Genomic DNA, 21,615 nt, shown 5'->3' on the forward strand with positions numbered 1-21,615 from the left:
AAGGCTTGGGAACCAGCGATTGGGTTAATCAAGAGTAAATCGAGCAAACGTATAGTTGTGACGACCACGGCGGGCAGAGCCATCACACTGACGTCATCTCAGACGCCGTCGCCATCTGTTCCACCGCGCGACCGTGGCGCGGGGCGCGGACGGCGGAGGGAGCGCGCCGCGGGCGGAGGGAATTTAAATCGACCGCCGCCGCGACCGAACCCAGTTCCCTCTGAGCAGCCATAGCGTACGGATCTCCGTGCCGGCACGTTCACAGGAGCTCAGTCCGTCAGTTCACCTGATGATGGCGACATGTATGATCGCCGAAATATTGTGCCCGTTGGACACTATAGACCGGCAGCACACCCGTGGATATTTTGATTATCAAATACGCCGGGAGAAACTCAAGAACCACAATAAAAAGGTGTTAGCATGTGGACGTAATGTGCTGTTCCCGTCTCTTCCGTACCTAAGGTCCATCACCGTTCCCTTTGGATCCCTACGTAATTCGATGCTCTCCGATACACACGATCGAACAGCGGAGGAGTGGTACTCAAGCGTCAACTTTAGGTTACAATATCTCCGGATGTAATTTACATTTTACAATACAACAAACGGCACTGATTACGTATTTGTTTATATGTTCAGATGTGCTAACAAAACTAACGGGGTTCCATTTAAAAAAACGTAGGTTTGTGTTAAAAAACATACTTCCGTGCATTTTTTTATGGTTTGTATTAACCAATTACATTAGCCCCTCTCCTCACGTTAGGTCTGTGGAATCGATTCGTCAGTATTTGATGTGGTATACGAAATATATCCAGTGGTAACGTTAGGTGACTCAACCTGTATATTATTGATCGGCTGAGTCAAGATTTCCGTCCAACGATCCACCGGCCCCGTGCATTTGGTTTTCGCTCGAGTCTGATATCATTCTTTCCATCTCCATCTCGGATGCCCAATCATCAGACTTGAGGGGTGGTACGTCAGGCGACGCATGACGTTCATCTAATGTCTTAGCCGCAAAATCGCCAGCGGGCTCGCCGCTCAATTGAGTACGGTCAACATGGTTTTGTGCTTTGGCGGACGTTGCCAGCAGCGAACCAGGAACCGTTGCAGTGAGGTCCACAGCCCGGGCCACACATGGATTTTCCTCATCCTCCTGCAATGTGTCACCATCTCGCGAAGCATTTCCTGTTCTTTCGTCGCTTGGGCGACTTCTGCTTCCGGGAACGCGTGTCCGCGTCCTGTGGATCGCGACAAACAGTAGGCACCTCCCGCATCTCCGTGTCTGAGCTCGAACCGAGCTTCTGGTGCTCTCCTTTGGTTCAGATGGTTCAAATGGCTCTGAGCACTATGGGACTTAACTGCTGAGGTCATCAGTCCCCTAGAACTTAGAACTACTGAAACCTAACTAACCTAAGGACACCACACACGTCCATGCCCGAGGCAGGATTCGAACCTGCGACTGCTCTCCTTTCTCACACGGCTAGAGTGCAGACGTGGTCCCCACTGTCGAGCACGGCGATGGTCGCAGAAAATGGGCCCGGGGGGTCGGTAACTGGAACGGAACAACGTCCGCGTCCTTCACGTTGTCTCAACGTATGTGATAGGCAGCGTTGTCGGTTGCGATGTAGGCGTCGTGTCTGCACGTGGTACCTGGACGAGGCATCGCTGCAGGCATTCAGAGCGTACATGCCCTTCCTGCCCGCACCCTAAACATGACCGTGGTTGACTCTCATAAATGACGATCACTCGACAGACAGCAACGATCACTCACTATGGGATGTGTTTGCGCACTTCGACTCGCACCTGACAAACACCATTCAGTACAGGATACGTCTCGAATGTATGCCACTTTTCTTCCACGTGACTTACAAGGGGAGGCCACGACGTTTGGAACGCGGATTTACTGCAAACTTCGTACACTCGTAGTACTCCACGAGGACAACAAAATGTGTAAATAGTAGCGCGTACTTCTCACGAGTTAGTGAGAAAATCGCAAGATAATTTCGGTCGTTGAATATACAGGGTGTCACAAAAAGGTACGGCCAAACTTTCAGGAAACATTCCTCACACACAAATAAAGAAAAGGTGTTATGTGGACATGTATCCGGAAACGCTTAATTTCCATGTTAGAGCGCATTTTAGTTTCGTCCACCTACGCTCAATGGAGCACGTTATCATGATTTCATACGGGATACTCTACCTGTGCTGCTAGAACATGTGCCTTTACAAGTACGACACAACATGTGGTTCATGCACGATGGAGCTCCTGCACATTTCAGTCGAAGTGTTCGTACGCTTCTCAACAACAGATTCGGTGACTGATTGATTGGTAGAGGCGGACCAATTCCATGGCCTCCACGCTCTCCTGACCTCAACCCTCTTGACTTTCATTTAGCCGGCCGGAGTGACCGAGCAGTTAAAGGCGCTACAGTCTGGAACCGCAAGACCGCTACGGTCGCAGGTTCGAATCCTGCCTCGGGCATGGATGTGTGTGATGTCCTTAGGTTGGTTAGGTTTAAGTAGTTCTACGTTCTAGGGGACTTATGACCACAGCAGTTGAGTCCCATAGTGCTCAGAGCCATTTGAACCATTTTTGAGCCTTTCATTTATGGGGGCATTTGAAAGCTCTTGTCTACGCAACCCCGGTACCAAATGCAGAGACCCTTCGTGCTCGTATTGTGGACGGCTGTGATACAATACGCCATTCTCCAGGGCTGCATCAGCGCATCAGGGATTCCATGCGACGGAGGGTGGATGCATGTAACGCTGCGGAGGACATTTTGAACATTTGCTGTAACAAAGTGTTTGAAGTCACGCTGGTACGTTCTGTTGCTGTGTGTTTCCATTCCTGGATTAATGTGATTTCAAGAAAAGTAATAAAATGAGCTCTAACATGGAAAGTAAGCGTTTCCGGACACATGTCCACATAACATATTTTCTTTCTTTGTTTGGGAGGAATGTTTTCTGAAAGTTTGGCCGTACCTTTTTGTAACACCCTGCATATGTGTGCGTGGCCATTTTAATCATGAAGCGGCTGCAGCCGAGTGGTGCCGGGGCGGTGGCTCAGCGTGGTCGGTCAGACGGTTAGCCGCCCTCTGTAAAAAAAAAAAAAAAAAAAAAAAAAAACTGAGTTAATAGATCAACAATGAACTTAAAAGGGTGTCTTACGACGTCCGCGCTGATCAGATGCAACGAACGAAACCGAACAAAATGAAATTAAAAAAAAAGAAAAGCGTGTTCTGTCAGAGCGTTAGCTACCCTTTATAATAAGAAAACTGAGCGAACGGATGAACGAACAAACTGAACGCGTGTCATCGGACGTCCGCAAACAATTCCACGAACAATATAGAAAAATTAAAAAAAAAAGAAGTGTTTGGCGTTCAAGCCGCTGGATCGCAGCATCGAGTTCCATTCGTCAGTTTTTTTTATTTTCAACACAGTCATTTTCTTTATTATTTATATTACAATTGATATAATGGGGAAAATACGTGTAATCGGATGAGCTTTTATTAAATTTACAATTTTATTTGGCAGTCTATTAATTTTTACTATCACAAATAATGTAATATTCATAACTATCGACTAGCAAACGACCAAACGCATAGATGATACTGAAAATGTATGCTTGTCCATGATTTGAGAAATCCCTTATACCTGGAAGGAGCCCGAAACGACTTGTTACCTCCAAGTTTTGACCGGCACAGACGGCTTTCGAAAGACGTACAATTAATCGTCGATTTCGACATTACGAGTCCAAGTTGCAGGGTGGTATTTTTCGTAAGAACATGGAAAACATTAAGTTAAACGGTACCAGCTGCATTGAATAAATGCTTTGTTTCCGCATACGTAAGGTCTTTTGACGTTTTCCGTGGAAAAACAAACCTCGTTAACATTTTCACAAACCTTTCTTTCAGACGATAGTTTGGAAGCAAACCGTGCATAGCGCAGTATTTCCTTAAAAATCGGCGCTGATAATTGGTTATGCGGTATCGAGTGTATTTTAATATCGTCTTCCGAGAAGCAGTTTCTCGTTCTCTTTCGATTAAATACGAACAGTTCTGAAGACACGGACAAGCACAAATTTTCAGTATCACTTTATGTGTTTGGTCGTTTACTAGTCGATAGTTATGAATGTTATATTATTTGTGATAATAAAAACTAGTAGACTGCCAAATAACATTGTAAATTTAATAAAAGTTCATCCGATTACACGTATTTTTCCCATTATATCAATTGTAATATAAACAGTAAAGAAAATGACTGTGTTAAAAAAAAAAAATCTGACGAACAGAATTCGATCCAGCGGCTTGAACGCCAACCACTTTTAAAAAAAAATTTGTTCTATATTGTTCGTTGAATTTGTTCAGGGCGGACGTCCGATGACACGCGTTCAGTTTGTTCGTTCATCCGTTCGCTCAGTTTTTTATTAGTAAGTGTAGCTAACGCTCTGACGAAACACGCTTTTTTTTCATTTTGTACGTTATTGATCGTTGTGTTTGGTCGTTGCGGACGTCGCAAGACATCCTGTTCAAGTTCGGTGGTTAATCCTTCCACTCAGTTTTTTATTACAGAGCTCAACCGGCTCTCTGGCCGAACACGCTGAGCTACCGTGCCGGCGTCTGAGCTACCGCGCCGGCTCCACTCCGCTGCCGACGCTTCATGGTTAAAATGGCCATTCACAGATATAAATCTGACGACCGAAATTATCTTGTGATTTTCTCAGTAGCGCTTGAGAAGTACGCGCTACTGCTTACACATTTTGTTGTCCTCATGGAGTACTACGAGTGTACGAAGTTTACAGTAAATCCGCGTTCCAAACAGCGTGGCCTCCCCTTGTTAGTACTTCCCCGTAAAGGCCGCAGCGCGTCCACGAAAAGCGTGGCCGGAACTTCAAACGGCAGCTCGAAGATTCGGATGTTCCGAACGCCGAATCCTGCATGGTTGACAATCACCACACCCACGTTGCCGTCCGAGTGGTGGAAATGATATCCGTCGGTGGAACGGCGAATAAGCCGTTCGCACGCTGCTTCATCGACAAATTTCAGGTAAACTGTGCTGAAGACAATCGAAAGATGTATACCGAGAAGTTTCTGTGGATCGACATGCATTACTCCACGCAGGAAACGTTCTACTTCGTATGCCTTGGGTCTTGCGTACTGTGCATGGAACGTTAATTTAATCGTGGTCTTTCTATAAGAAAGCGCCATCGTCGTTCGAAGTGATCTCTTTACACTGCAATACCAGTGGCCGCGCGAGTAAACAACGGTCCACTTGCGGAGCGCCGCACACAGCCCCGCACACACCCGCTTCGCAACACGGCTCATAGCCGACTGCTCACTTAGCCAGCGCGACACAGCTGTCGTTCCACCTGCACAAATTACCGGAGCTCCCCTCCCGTCAGACCCAAATTCTCAAGCTGTGATATGCAAATGATTAGCTTTTCAGAGCATTCACACAAGGTTGACGCCGGTGGCGAGACCTACAGCGTGCTGACACGAGGGAAGTTTCCAACCGATTTCTCATACACAAACAGCAGTTTACCGGCGTTGTCTACTGAAACGTTGTTGTGATGCCTCCTGTAAGGAGGAGAAATGCGTACCATCACGTTTCCGACTTTGATAAAGGTCGGATTGTAGCCTATCGCGATTGCGGTTTATCGTATCGCGGCATTGCTGCTCGCGATGGTCGAAATCCAATGACTGTTAGCAGAATATGGAATTGGTGGATTTAGGATGGTAATACGGAACGCCGTGCTGGATCCCAACGCCCTCGTATCACTAACAGTCGAGATGACAGGCATCTTATCCGCATGGCTGCAACGGATCGTGCAGCCACGTCTCGATCCGTGAATCAACAGATGGGGACGTTTGCGAGACAACAACCATCAGCACGAACAGTTCGACGACGTTTGCATCAGCATGGACTATCAGCTCAGACACCATGGATGCGGTTACACTTGACGCTGCATCACAGACTGGAGCGCCTGCGATGGTGTACTCAACGACGAATCTGGGTGCACGAATGGCAAAACGTCATTTTTTCGGATGAATCCAGGTTATGTTTATACCACCATGATGGTCGCATCCGTGTTTGGCGACATCGCGGTGAACGCACAGTGGAAGCGATTAATCGTCATCGCCATACTGGCGTATCACCGGGCGTGATGGTATGGGGTGCCATTGGTTACACGTCTCGGTCACCTCTTGTTCGCATTGATGGCACTTTGAACAGTGGACGTTACCCTTCATTCGATCCCTGCGAAACCTTACACTTCAGCAGGATAATGCACGACCGCATGTTGCAGGTCCTGTACGGGCCTCCCTGGATACAGAAAATTTTCGACTGCTGCCTTTGCCAGCACATTCCCCAGATCCCTCACCAATTGAAAAGTCTGGTCAATGGTGGCCGAGCAACTGGTTCGTCACAATACGCCAGTCACTACTCTTGATGAACTGTGGTATCATGCTTAAGCTGCATGGGCAGCTGTACCTGCACACGCCATCCAAGCTCTGTTTGACTCAATGCCCAGGCGTATCGAAGCCGTTATTACGGCCAGAGGTGGTTGTTGTGGGTACTGATTTCTCAGTATCTGTGCACCCAAATTGCGTGAAAATGTAATCACATGTCAGTTCTAGTATAATATATATGTCCAATGAATACCCATTTGTCATCTGCATTTCTTCTTGGTGTAGCAATTTTAATGGTCAGTAGTGTAGTTCTAAGTCTAGGGGACTGATGACCTCCGATCTTAAGTCCCATAATTCTTAGAGCCATTTGAACCATTTTTGACTGTGCTGCATTGGTTTCTAACACGAGGGTTACTCGATATATGCAGGCCTGAAGATGGCATAATGTAACGCCGAAACTGGTTGCCTAACAAAGAAAACCAAAATAACGGCAATGGATATATTATTATTGTAAACAGACGACAATGTCCAGGCAATGTTCGTAGCAATCGCAGATTCTCAAACGATGAGGACGTTCACACAACGGTTTTCGAATGGCTGCGTGACCAAGGAGTGAATTTCTCTCAGCGACGAACTGAACAACTGGTGAAACGTTCCGACTATTGTTTACTGAGTTTTGGTGACTATGTTGAGAAACGGTGTCGTGTATCTCTTTGAAATGTGGTGTAGCATTTAATAAAAGTTACGTAGCGTACCATAATAATCTATAATTTACTTTTGGAAGTGGCCTCGTATTACAGATCACTGATGATGCCTAGCATGAAATAGCGAAACCTGTTTGGTTAGACATAAATAAAACATTCAGTAGGATGAGACAGAATTTGTCTTATCTACATGATAAATATAAATGAAGCAGCAATTGTGGAAGAATAACTGCAAAGATTAATAATAAAATTCCAAATAGAGTATCCCAGTCAACTTGGCGAATTCATTCTCCAAATTTATGTATTGCCTCGCGTGTTCCTGTATTTCTCTCAAACATAAACGGATGCCCCCCGAGGTCGGCTTCTACTGGTTTCTCGATTGTACTATAAATAATTCGCGGCAGTACTTTTTCACCATGACTTACTAAACTGATAGTCCGGTAAAATTCGCACCTGCCAGTTCCTGCGTTCTTTAGAAGTTAGTTTATTCCAATTTTCTTGAAGTCTGAGGGTATTTCGTCTATTTCACACTTGTATTTTGTATACCAGGTTAAACAATTTTGTCAGTGTTGGTTTTCCGAAGGATCTGAATAATTCGATGATAAAATCTTCTAGTCAACGTACCTTGTTTCGGCTTAGGTCTTTCAGTGTTCTGTCAATTATAATCGCAGTTATCATATCTCTTATGTGATCTCTAGCACATTTCCCTTCCTTTTGTATATTATTGTTTTCAAGTTAGTCTCCTTTGTATCGACCCCTCTTCCCCGTCCGTCTCCTACATATTCATTTTACATTTCAGCCTTTGTTTGGTTCTGGCTTGTCATCTGAACCTTTCATATTCATACGGTTGCTTCTCTTTCCTACGAAGGTCTGTTTAAGAGACGGCACCTATCTTTGCCAAAGTCAACCACGCTTCTACAGCTTTTCTTCTCTTTCAGCCATACCCGCTTTGCCATTTTGCAGTTAGATCCAGTCTTATATTTAAATCTCTGTATTGCCTTTTGATTTCTTTAAACATACTTTCTTAAATTGAATTATTTGAACTAGGTCTTTTCTTTTGGCCTGTTTTATTCATTTTTAATCTGTAGTTTGTAACAAATAAATCATGTTCAGTGTCCTTGGAATGATTTGTAGCTTAAAATCTTTTTTCGAAATCGGTTTCTACTATGTATTAAAAGCTCTCGGGTGAAAGCCTAAATCATCGTGACAAAGATTGACGATATTTCGATAGTTGACAGAGACTTCATTATCAGGCTTCATGATGGGCTGTTGCCAGGAGCTTCAAAATGGTTCAAATGGCTCTGAGCACTATGGGACTAAACATCTGTGGTCATCAGCCCCCTAGAACTTAGAACTACTTAAACCTAACTAACCTAAGGACATCACACACATCCATGCCCGAGGCAGGATTCGAACCTGCGACCGTAGCAGTCGCGCGGTTCCGGACTGAGCGCCTAGAATCGCTAGACCATCGCGGCCGGTTGCCAGGAGCTGCTGGTAATGATGATGCTTGGGTCCACCTTAGCTAGGTCTTTAGCATCCACACTAAAATATGGGATATGTGTGCGTAAAAGATGTTAAACAGAAAAAGTGTTTAAAAAGTAAAAAGATTTATTTGTTATTACATCTCTTGGGTTACTCCCCCTCCCCCCCCCCCCACCCGTCCTCCACCCAACTGTCCCACCCACACATCCAAATACAAATACACATAACGTGGTCCGTTATTTTTAAGACCTTCGATAAAAATCAGAACTCAAGACATAATGTTCTCAATTAGTACAGCGTATAAATATGCCTAATAGATCACTGGATCGAACAAGAATGACTCTGACACTGGTATGCAGTGATACCTCGAGACTGGAATCTAAACACTGCACAAAGATTTCAGCGTTTTACCACACTTGTCACGTCGTCAGTTAAAATAAAGGGTAGATCTCTACACAAATCAGATCCCCATTAAGATAAATTTTGCTCTCTCGTCAATTTATTTAGCGTATGGCATTTAGACACAATTGTTATTACAATCAATATGCAAAATTGTAATAATTTGGCATTAGATATTCTTACAGTTATTACAATAGTTATACAGAATTATACAAAATTATACAAAATTACACATAATACACATGTTACAGTAGTTATACAAAGTTATAGTAGTTTGAAAGTAATTACAAACAAACATCTAATGAGTTAATATATGCAATTGATTCTGGAGTCGCCATCAGGAAATCTTCTGGAGTCCCATCATAGGCTGTCCTGGGGCAGTCTTCTATTATGTGCTGGATAGTTTGATTTTCTCCACATTGACATAGCGGCGATTCTGTCATGCCCCACTGGTAGAGGGAATAGGCGCATCTGCCATGTTTAGTTCTAATTCTGTTTAAAGTTGCCCAGGTTTTGCGTGATAAGTCAAAACCTGGAGGCTTCTGGGAGATACATGGAAGTTTGCTGATGTTCTTTAAGGACCATTCTTGGTGCCAGGCGCTGGTTATGTTGAATTCTTCCTCTGTTGCAGTTGTGGCTATTGCGGTTCTGATGGGTGACCTTCTGGAGCGGAGGCGGCTTTGGGTGGCATCTTCAAAATTCTCATGGATGGGTAGATTCCGATTGCTCATTATCTTTTTGTACTCTCTTATAAGAGCGTTTGTGCGGCGTAGGTTAGGGGGTGGTATGTGGCTTAGTACTGGGAGCCATTCTCTCGTCAAAACATGGAACGACATCAGTAAATTTTCACTTTTATTTGCTGTCGATGTAGACGTTCGATCTGTCACTGTTTCTACACAAGTCTCCTTATTCAGTATAACTTTTCGACAAACTTTCATTGATCTCAACTAAAATGGATTCCAGTTGTGAATATTGTTTCCAGCCTTGGAATGATTTGACTGAGTTTTGTGTACAGTAGGAATCTACCTCAACTGTAATCGAATAACTGGAAAACTATTGTCAGATGGGTGTGTTGAGAGAACTGTCCCTAAAAAGGTATCTGAGATCTCAAAGCATCTGAAGTATTCCGTACTCCCGCTGACACTGTTCCCCTTCTGGAAAAGACCAGTCTGAGACATGCACATCCACTTGTCTACGAGCGGTGTGCCAGAGGTAGGGGAAGCAGTCGAAGGCTAGAATTCGTGACAGCCATCTTCCTTACCAACAAGTATGAAGTTATATATAAACCTGACAGCGAGAGAGAGTAAGAACGATATTCTTCTAGCGTTGGAAAGCCATGTGTATACCGTGTCAGAGTAAGCCAGACACAGAAGGGTGGGGGTTCATTGACCGTCGGTAGCTAAAAAGTAGGGCGAATGATGGAGTCCCTCAAAGAAATTTCGGTAAGGGATGGGGATGAGACAATGTGTACTGTGTGTGTGCGCGCCTAGGGAACCACTCCAAAGTGCTGAAGAAACCTTCTCAATAATAAAGGGTGCTACCAGTTGCAGATCATGGACCACGTCGAAAGAAACGATGCTTATCGCCTGGGTTCTGAGGTAATACTTGGTTCACTCCTCGAACTGGCAGAGAAGATGAAAGCAATCACCCTTGCTCATGGCGTTTTGACGATGCTCACAACAAATGACATAGTCCATAGAAATGACGGTAAACCTCTGGTTATGAGCAGAGTAGATGTCCTAACTTCAACCATAATGTGCCTAGACCTGCGCCACAGGATTCAGAGCAGCAGGTTCCCTCTAAATGAATGAATGGTACATTATGAAGGGTGGTCACAATGTTTCAGTTATCACCTCAAAAAATAAAGTTATGTAATTACGTTTTGTTTATTTGTTCACAAGTATGTGCCAGTAGACCTGATGTTCTCTGAATTCGTTGAGTAACGGTTATCATAATATGCTGTTAGACGAACCAAAATAAAACGGCGCAGTCCACTGATAAAATCTACTGTCGAAATCGTTTCTGTGTTTGAAGGGGAACAATAACGCGACAATTTTTGCTGCCACCTACTGCCAGGTACTCCATATCAGCGACCTCAGTAGTCATTATACATCGTGAGAGAGCAGAATGGGTGCACCGTGGAACTCACGGACTTCGAACGTCGTCAGGTGATTGGGTCACTTGTGTCATACGTCTGCACGCGAGATTTCCACACTCTTAAACGTCCCTAGGTCCACTGTTTCCGATATTATAGTGAATTGAAACGTGAAGGTACACGTACAGCACAAAAGCTTACAGGCCGACCTCGTCTATTGACTGACAGAGACCGCCGACAGTTGGAGAGGGTCGTGATTTATCCAGACCAACACACAGGAATTCCAAACTGCATCAGGTTCCACTGCACGTACTGCGACAGTTAGCCGTGAGGTGAGAAAACTTGTATTTCATGGTCGACGGCTGTTCATAAGCCACACATCACGCCGGTAAATTCCAAACGACGCTTCGCTTGGTGTAAGGAGCGTAAATATTGGACGATTGAACAGTGGAAAACCGTTGTGTGGAGTGACGGATCACGGCACGGCGCGGCCGCTACGGTCGCAGGTTCGAATCTTGCTTCGGGCATGGATGTGTGTGATGTCCTTAGGTTAGTTAGGTTTAAGTAGTTCTAAGTTCTAGGGGTCTGATGACCTAAGATGTTGAGTCCCATAGTACTCAGAGCCATTTTTTGAACAGTGTGACGATCCGATGGCAGTGTGTGGGTATGGCGAATGCCCGGTGAACGTCATCTGCCAGCTTGTGTAGTGCCAACAGCAAAATTCGGAGGCGGTGGTGTTATGGTGTGGTCGTGGAGGGGACTTGCGCCCCTCGTTGTTTTGCGTGGTACTATCACAGCACAGGCCTGTACTGATGTTTTAAGCACCTTCTTGCTTCCCTCTGTTGAAGAGCATTTCGGGGATGGCGATTGCCTTTTTCAACACGATCGATCATCTGTTTATAACGCACGGCCTGTGGCGGAGTGGTTACACGACAATAACATCCCTGTAATGGACTGGCCTGCACAGAGTTCTGACCTGAATCCTATAGAACAGGTTTGGGATGTCTTGAAACGCCGACTTCGTGCCAGGCCTCACCGACCAACATCGATACCTCTCCTTAGTGCGGCACTCCATGAAGAATGGGCTGCCATTCTCCAAGAAACCTTCCAGCACCTGATTGAACGTATACCTACGAGAGTGGAAGCTGTCATCAAGGCTAAGGGTGGGCCAACGCCATATTGAATTCCAGCATTACCGATGAGGGGCGCCACGAACTTGTAAGTCATTTTCAGCAAGGTGTCCGGATACTTTTGATGACATAGTGTATGTGGAAAACCAGGGATTATTCGGAGAGGAGTGAGCAGTAAGAGGTACACTACAAACAGATAGCTGATTTTAACCAGACAGCCGCGCGGGATTAGCCTAGCGGTCTGGGGCTCTGCAGTCATGGACTGTGCGGCTGGTCCCGGCGGAGGTTCGAGTCCTCCCTCAGGCATGGGTGTGTGTGTTTGTCCTTAGGATAATTTAGGTTAAGTAGTGTGTAAGCTTAGGGACTGATGACCTTAGCAGTTAAGTCCCATAAGATTTCACACGCATTTGAACATTTAACCAGACTATTCCCTCTCACGGCCAGCCTCCCATGTTTGATGTCGTTTTCACTCAACAGCGAGGCAACGACCTCCAACGGAAATGGCATATTCTGTCTCATTATTTTCGCCTCAGGCCACAGTGGCAGTTGTAACCGGTTGAACGTATCCCATGACCGGCTACAAAGGTTGAAGATACTTGTTTTTCCGGTATTGGTAGAAGCAAGGCGGAATTTTGTATATTTTGTACTATTTTCTCTGCTACGTACACTTGTAGTATTGCTTGTACTATGCTAAGGAAATTAGAGCAGGTAAGAAATTTCCATCAATTCCAGTCCTTCCAGATCACATGCAGTCCTTGCACTGAATATAGTGTACTCATTGGGAAAGCGAATCCAGAAGACATCGTTCGTGAAACAACTAAACTAACATCGGAGTCCTCTTTCTTTAAACTGTCGGATTATAAGATGTTAGAACAGCAGTGTAACTGTGGAATATTATAGAATAAAGATTTATGAGTCACAGTCCGCCCCGATAGCTGAATGGTCAGCTCGACGGACTGCCGTCCTAAGGGGCCCGGGTTGGATTCCCCGCTGGCCGGAGTGGCCGAGCGGTTCTAGGCGCTACAGTCCAAAACCGCGCGACTGCTACGGTCGCAGGTTCGAATCCTGCCTCGGACATGGATGTGTGTGATGTCCTTAGGTTAGTTAGGTTTAAGTAGTTCTAAGTTCTAGGGGACTGATGCCCTCAGATATTAAGTCCCATAGTGCTCAGAGCCATTTGAACCTTTTTTTTTAATATACTTATCGCTGCAGTGTAAACAGTATACATAAAACTTAGTATACAGAATTGTAACTGAGTCAGTAAAAATATAAAAACGGCCCGAAATCGAACACAGAGCCATTTTTTGGGATTCCCAGCTGGGTCGGGGGTTTTCTCCGCTCAGGGACTGGGTGTTGTGTTGGTCCATCATCATTTCATCCCCATCCGGCGGGCAGGTCGCCCAGTGTGGCGTGGAATGTAATAAGACCTGCACCAAGGCGGCCGGACCTGCCCCGTCAGGGGCCTCACAGCCAATGACGCCAAACGCTCATTTTGTTTTTTATAAGTTACAGCTAAGGAACATGTAGCAGAGGTGCTAATTTGCTCCAAGCTCGGCCAGAAACATTGTTAGGAGCCCAACCCATCTCTAGAAGGCAGTTTCTCGGACAAACCCCAAACGGACAAGTTGCTCGCAATACAGTCGTTCCATCATTGTGAGGTTATTATGTGTGTATCTATGCCTTGGAAAATCTTTTATACTCTTGCAACACCGTAAGGAATCACTGTCTGATGTTATGCAGATTCTCACCATAAGGTAACAGCGGCCTGGAATAGGGAACAATTCCAAAACAAGTCATTCTTCAGTTTTGGTCCTGCACCACCTTTTACTTCATATGATTCCTCAACATATTCCTTCCATATTCGTTTGTTCACTACTACGGATGGTGACCGAGCGAGGTGGCGCAATGGTTAGCACAGAGGAATCGCATTCGGGGGAATGACAGCTCAAATCATTGTCCGGCTCTCCAGATTTAGGTTTCCCGTGATTTCCCTACGGGATTGTTCTTTTGAAAGGGCACGGCCGATTTTCTTCCTCATCCGTCCGTAGTTCGAATCTGTGCTCTGTCTCTAATGACACCGTTCACGACAGTACGTCAATCACTGTTCTTCCTACCTCCACGGATGCTGCCATCTTCAAATTTTTATTTGGTATGTCCTGTTCACTGTTCTTGGCTCTTTGCTTGTTAGGTACTTAATTTTTCTATACATTTCTTGTGATTTACCCTGATTTATAATTCTTAGGTCCGCAGCTCGTGGTCTCTCGGTAGCGTTCTCTCTTCCCAAGTACGGGGTCCCGGGTTCGACTCCCGGCGCGGTAAGGGATTTTCACTTGCCTCGATATGACTGGCTGTTGTTGTGTCGTCTTTATCATCATCATTAATCCCCATTACGGTCGGAGGAAGGCAATGGCAAACCACCTCCCCTAGGGCCTTGCCTAGTACTGCGGTGCGGGTCTTCCGCATCGTCCCCTATGCTCTGTTACAGACTATGGGACTTCATCAATTAATTCTTCAGTTTCTTCACTGTGGGGATCCATCCACTCCTCTCTGGTTTGATCAATAAGTCTTTCTGTTTCTTTATTCTGGTGTACATATTTTTTTAATTCTCTTTGCCGCAGTGGATACACCGGTTCCCGTGAGATCACCGAAGTTAAGCGCTGTTGGGCGTGGTCGGCACTTGGATGGGTGCCCGTCCAGGCCGCCATGCGGGGGTGCACTCAGCCTCGTGATGCCAATTGAGGAGCTACTCGACCGAATAGTAGCGGCTTCGGTCAAGAATACCATCATAACGACCGGGAGAGCGGTGTGCTGACCCCACGCCCCTCCTATCCGCATCCTCCACGAGGATGACACGGCGGTCGGATGGTCCCGGTAGGCCACACGTGGCCTGAAGACGGAGTTCTATAAAAGACTGTGCTCCAGAAGCAAAAATTAAAACCTACGCGCAATTAGATGTGTTTTGAGTTCTGGTTATAAATCCAAGTGATAATTTTTCTTATTGGTAGGAGTTTCAACAAGCATGAAACCGCTGCATGCCACTGTAAACGCTTCACATATGTAAAGTCTAAAGAGAAAACCTCATTCCATTTCTAACTGCAGGGCGGCCTGACCAAAACATGAGAACTGTGGTGCTACTACGGGAGATCTCCGATTTTTGGGAGACCTGTTGTTTCAGGTGTATATCCACGGGCCCAACGAGATTCCGGACTCCGCAATCCGCCACACGCAACTATTTCGGAACCAATACAAGACTCTGGACCTGACCGGCTTGGCCATATACAGCACGGCGAACACGCACTCGCTGTCGGTGAAGCAGCGCAAGTGCCGCTTCCTGCACGAGAGCAACCTGCTCATCAGCCCCGTCTACACGTACAACATGTGCCGCATGCAGTGCCGCATGCAGCTGTCCTACGACCTCTGCGGCTGCGTGGCTCACTTCTACCGCCCTGTCGGTAAGTACAGGACAAGTTCCGGGGCAAATTTGCCCATCCGCGTACTTAACTAGGATCAACATTGAGCAGCATTGAGTTCTTACTACTACAATTGATTCTTAGGAAGTGAAATAGAAGAGAGAACGTTCTCATCCACTGTGGTAACATGTGGAGGCAATGTGTAACGTTTGTATGACATATTCAGGAAAAAATGTTCAAATGTGTGTGAAATCTTATGGGACTTAACCGCTAAGGTCATCAGTCCCTAAGCCTACACACTACTAAGGACAAACACATACACCCATGCCCGAGGGAGGACTCGAACCTCCGCCACACAGTCCGTCACTTTTTTTTCCTGTTGTGAAACAGTTCCCCAGAATTTTATTTTATTCCTTGTTTTTGCTATGATTTACAATTTAGCTTCCTCTTCGTTTTTGGTATAATCAGTAGTCTCCTATTGTACTCATGGCGAAACTCATTTAACCGGAACCACATGCAGGATGGGAGCAAATGCTGTCTGAGAACAGTTCTTTGTAATTTCTTCCGACTACACATACATAGAATAAATACCATTTTAAACATTAGGTATGTAAGGTTTGATAGCTTTATCCTGTATCAGGTAGGAAGTTGGTTTTTACTGCACTCTTTAACAGAATACCACATTTTGGAAGGATCATAAATAACAGTATCTAAACTATGAATACATGTATGACAAAACCATTAGCTGGTGCTAAAACATGACATTTGATATTACAAGCAAAAGCATGATCGCAAGGATTTTACATAGACAACAGCATAATATATCATAATCTCCATGCACATTTCAAGTATCAAACTTCACTTTGCATATGAATATCATTTGAAATATTATAATCCTCCACAGGCGGTGACAAAATAAAATTAGTAGCATGCTACAGGCATTTAAAGGTAACAGAGGCAAGTAACTTAACATTAGCACTCCTACAACTGTTTAAAAAATAACATACTTGGAAATAGCTCCTGCATTTTTATAAGCACATTTACTAATTCGAATTAATTTGGGACATTCAACACAAGTCATCGAGCACACCCTCCAAGAATACAAGAGGGTCTACAGCTACAATCACAGCATCAATGTCTTTTCTCTGCACGGTCTTCCTCTTCCCCTTTATTGTGAAATTGTGAGCTTCCTTTGCCAATGACTCAATAAACAGCTCAGTTCCTTTTGCTACTAGAAAAACTGCTTCTTGTGTCGCAAGAGAAACGTCAGGATCCATTTTCATCAAGTGTTTAATTCTCCCAATAGGCAAACGGACCAGTTTCTGTGCTTTATCTGCCTGGTCACTATTTGCATTACTGTACAGCTGCTCATCTGTCGGCATGTCATCATCAGCTTTCTCCAAATTCTCTTGTATGGGTAATGTCTTTTCCTTTCCATTCGTTTCCTCGACAATTCCTCTGTGTTAGTGTCATTCTGGGTATCATTAGGTTCTAAGGATATCACGTTTATAACATCAACACCATTAACAGACAAAGGTACTTCGATAGTATCCATATCTCACACGATTATGTACTTTTGCTCAAATTATACAACCCACAAAGCCTACTACAACCCTCGCTATTTAGCGAGCTTATGGCACATTACTGTCTGTAACTCCCGTCAAACACGACGCAATCCCCAGAACAACAAAACATCTGAACTGCGCGCCTAAGACCGCTCGGCTAATCCCGCGCGGCTGACATATTCAGAATTCGATATGAATATATTATAGCTTTCTATGTCTACACCCATACTCTGTAACCCATAGTGAAAAGTTTACCTCTATCGGTCATTAGGACTTCTACCAGTACCATTCAGGAATGGGGCGCGGGAAAAATGATTCCTTGAACACCACTGTACGCATCTTAATCACTTAATTGGTTGCTACGGTGGCATGTTCGAATCCTGCCCCGGGCATGGATGTGTGTGATGTCCTCAGCTAGTTAGGTTTACGTAGTTCTAAGTCTAGGGGACTGATCACGTCAGATGTTAAGTCCCATAGTGCTTAGAGTCATTTGAACCATTTCACTCAGTTGTTGATTCATTGATTCGGATAATGTTGTGGAGCTGCACAATATTTCTGCGAGACAGCTGTTCGTCATCCTCAGGTGCTCAGTAAGCACCTGACTAGCAGCTGCCTCGTTGAAATACTGTGCAGCTTCCACAACACTATCCGACGCGACGCCTGTGAACCAATGAAGACGTTATTACTTTGGGAAAATCTCAAACCGCACTTTAATTTTGTTCTCACAGTCACTACAACTGCGATACATATGGGTTGTAGTGTACGCTATCAGTTCAGATATATCGGGACACTCTTATGTAATGCGTAGTTAACGACTAGATGTCACGAAGGTGGACCAACCACTATAAAAGGAGACCAGGATATTGTGTGAAATTAGAATTGTATTAATACCTTCAGCTGTTGACTAACGTTGATATATGTCAACGGGGACAGGTGAAAATGTGTGCCCCGACCGTGACTCGAACCCGAGATTTTCTGCTTTTATGGCAGACGCTCTACCCATCTGAGCCACCGAGGGCAGAGGGGATGGTGCGACTGCAGGGACTATCTTGATCACGCCTCCCGTGAGACCCACATTCCCACCTTGTATGTCCACACACTACATTCTTTCGGACCTGTACGAAAGGACAGACACCATATCCATATAAGTAAATAGTTCTGGCAATACCGGCCATGACCTTCTTCTTCTGTGCGGATGCACACATATTCCCCGAACTCTTACGGGACTTGGAAAGAATGTCTTCCACGAGTAATGATTGTTTTTGGGTGGGACACTACGAATGTAGTGTGTGGACATACAAGGTGGAATTGTGGGTCTCACGGGAGGTGTGCGCGAGATAGTTCCTGCAGTCGCACTAGCCCCTGTACCCTTGGTGGCACAGATGGATGGAGTGTCTGCCATGTAAGTAGGAGATCCCGGGTTCGTCCCGGTCGGGGCACACATTTTCACCTGTCCCCGTTGATATATATCAACGCCCGTCAACAGCTGAAGGTATTAATATAATTCTAATTTCGTTCTAGACAGCTGCAGGTCATCAATGGTGTCTGTTTTTTTCGGACATGTCCGAAAGAACAGACACCATATCCACATAAGGGATATTGTGTTGTCAGCAGAAAAGCAGTAACAGGGGTCGGTGAGGAGAGCTCAGTAACTTCGAATGTGGAGTAAGCATTGGATATCACCTGAGAAATCAATCCATACGTACTTCACGTTTCTAGAGCTGCCGATGTCGATTGTAGATGATGTGACTGTGAGATGGAAACCCGAAGGAACAACCACAACTAAACCAACACCACTCAGACCTCATATACTGACGGACATGGACCGTCGACCATTCTGGAGGATATTTGTAAGAAACTGCACCAAGTCTGCGGAAGGGATCACTCGTGCTTTCCAAAATGCTGCCAGCAGTCTACCTATCTCAACAGTTGTGAGTATGGAGATAGAGGTGCAATGGTCGAAAAGCCACACATTTCTGTGGTAAGTGCTAAGCGACACTGGACGGTGGATGACTGGAAACGAGTGATCTGGAATGTTGACTTAAGCTGTACCCTGTGGAAAGGGGATGGAAGGGTTTGAATTTGGCGAAAGCCTGGACAGTGTTGCGTGCCATCATCTCTCGTGCCAATTGTTATGCCGGAGCCAAGGTAGCCCCTGAGGGCCGGCAACCCATATTACACCACAGAGGATGGGGCTGTCTACGTCCAAGGCATACCTAAAGCACTTTGGTAAACACCGGCTATTTACATACAAGATAATGAAAGCAGACATTCCGAGCACTACTTCCTGCAGGGGGAGCTCGAGCCACGGCCTGAAGGAAGTATCACTACGCCAAAACCTGATTGGCTGGAGACAGCTATTTAGGGGCTAGAACCAGCCCCGAAGTTCAGTTCACTCCGGATGCAGACCTCGTGGACTTCGACCGCTGAAGATTACGTCTTCGTCTCGGAATTGGCCTTTAACTGCTGTGTGTGTGTGTGTGTGTGTGTTACCACGAACCTTTGTGGAAAATTAGAAGTGAACTTTTCTTTGCCTCAATTAGGAGACTTTCACTTGCTTCATTATTGTTACCTTTCTTTTGTTGTTCAGTCATCAACCTTGTAAACTTACATAAATAAAAGTTGTGTCTGTGAAAAATTGCAAATTGTCAGTTACAACACCAATAAAGAAGAGCGGAAAAAGTGGCGTAAGGATATAGTTTTCGGTGTGCTCACTTTATTGCGTCTAAGAAAATGCTAAATGCAGAAGGATGTATAAATACATCTGACAGCATTGTGTACTGCGTACAGTAGAGGAACAGTTCGGGGACGAAGATTCTATCAGCGTTACAATGCACCCTGTGTTAGAGCAGCATTTGTAAGACAATGGTTTGTGATCAGTAAGATTCCTAAAATGGAATGGCCCGCCCAGAGTCCCAACCTGAACCCAGCAGAAAACTTTTGTGACCAGGTGGAACTTCGACCCCGCTCTAGACCATAGCGTCCAACACATTCTGGTTTCGGCTATTGGGGAAGAATGAGCTGCCATTCCTCCACAACCGTTCAAACATCTAACTGAAGGTGGCCCCAGTAGAGTTCTCACTGTCATAAATGCGAAGGGTGGGAGCGTCCCATATTAATGTACACTAACTGGTTTCAAGACACTTTTGATCAGATAGTGTATTCCTGGTTTGATCACTTAAAGCTGGTGTTCGAAACTTTCTAAGTAGATTTTCTCGGGACAGTTTTTGTCTGTCTACAAGTGCCAGTTCAGTTTCTTCAGCATTTCTGCGACACTATCCTGTAGGTCAAAGTATACTTCAACCATTCATAGTGCCTTTCTTTGTATACTTTCAGTATCACCTCTTAGTACTGTAACCGACGTCTTTCATCTCCTTTAGCCATGGCCGAGCCTATTTCGTATCCGCACAAACAGATATATTTGTACACTGCTGGCCATTAAAATTGCTACACCAAGAAGAAATGCAGATGATAAACGGATATTAATTGGACAAATATATTATACTAGAACTGACATGTGATTACATTTTCACGCAATTTGGGTGCATAGATCCTGAAAAACCAGTACCCAGAACAACCACCTCTGGCCGCAATAACGTCCTTGACACGCCTGGGCATTTAGACAAACAGAGCTTGGATGGTGTGTACAGGTACAGCTGCCCATGCAGCTTCAGCACGATACCACAGTTCATCAAGAGTAGTGACTGGCGTATTGTAACAATCCAGTTGCTCGGCCACAATTGACCAGACGTTTTCAATTGATGAGAGATCTGGAGAATGTGCTGGCCAGGACAGCAGTCGAACATTTTCTGTATCCAGAAAGGCCCTTACAGGACCTGCAACATGCGGTCGTTCATTATCCTGCTGAAATGTAGGGTTTCATAGGGATCGAATGACGGGTAGAACCACGGGTCGTAACACATCTGAAATGTAGCGTCCACTGTTCAAAGTGCTGTCAATGCGAACAAGAGGTGACCGAGACGTGTAACCAGTGGGACCCCATACCATCACGCTGGGCGATACGCCAGTATGGCGATGACGAATACACACTTCCAATGTGCGTTCACCGCGATGTCGTCAAACACGGATGCGACTATCATGATGCTGTAAACAGAACCTGGATTCATCCGAAAAAATGACGTTTTGCCATTCGTGCTCCCAGGTTCGTCGTTGAGTACACCATCGCAGGCGCTCCTGTCTGTGATGCAGCGTCAAGGGTAACCGCAGCCATGGTCCCCGAGCTTATAGTCCATGCTGCTGCAAACGTCGTCGAACTGTTCGTGCAGATAATTGTTGTCTTCCAAACGTCCCCATCTGTTGACTCAGGGAACGAGACGTGGCTGCACGGTCCGTTGCAGCTATGCGGATACGATGCCTGTCATCTCGACTGCAAGTGATACGAGGCCGTTGGGATCCAGCACGG

General features: G+C 45.4%; 1 protein-coding gene across 1 annotated transcript in view; it reads left to right on the forward strand.

Annotated features, from left to right (window-relative positions):
- LOC126183980 (uncharacterized) overlaps nucleotides 1-21,615 on the forward strand; it is a 148,138-nt gene that overhangs the window by 85,967 nt on the left and 40,556 nt on the right. Inside the window, exon 7 of the mRNA XM_049926331.1 lies at nucleotides 15,393-15,669. Within this exon, the coding sequence (XP_049782288.1) occupies nucleotides 15,393-15,669 (277 nt within the window). The remainder of the gene's footprint in view (nucleotides 1-15,392; nucleotides 15,670-21,615) is intronic.

Source organism: Schistocerca cancellata, chromosome 4 (assembly GCF_023864275.1).
Source record: "Schistocerca cancellata isolate TAMUIC-IGC-003103 chromosome 4, iqSchCanc2.1, whole genome shotgun sequence".
Lineage (NCBI taxonomy): Eukaryota > Metazoa > Arthropoda > Insecta > Orthoptera > Acrididae > Schistocerca > Schistocerca cancellata.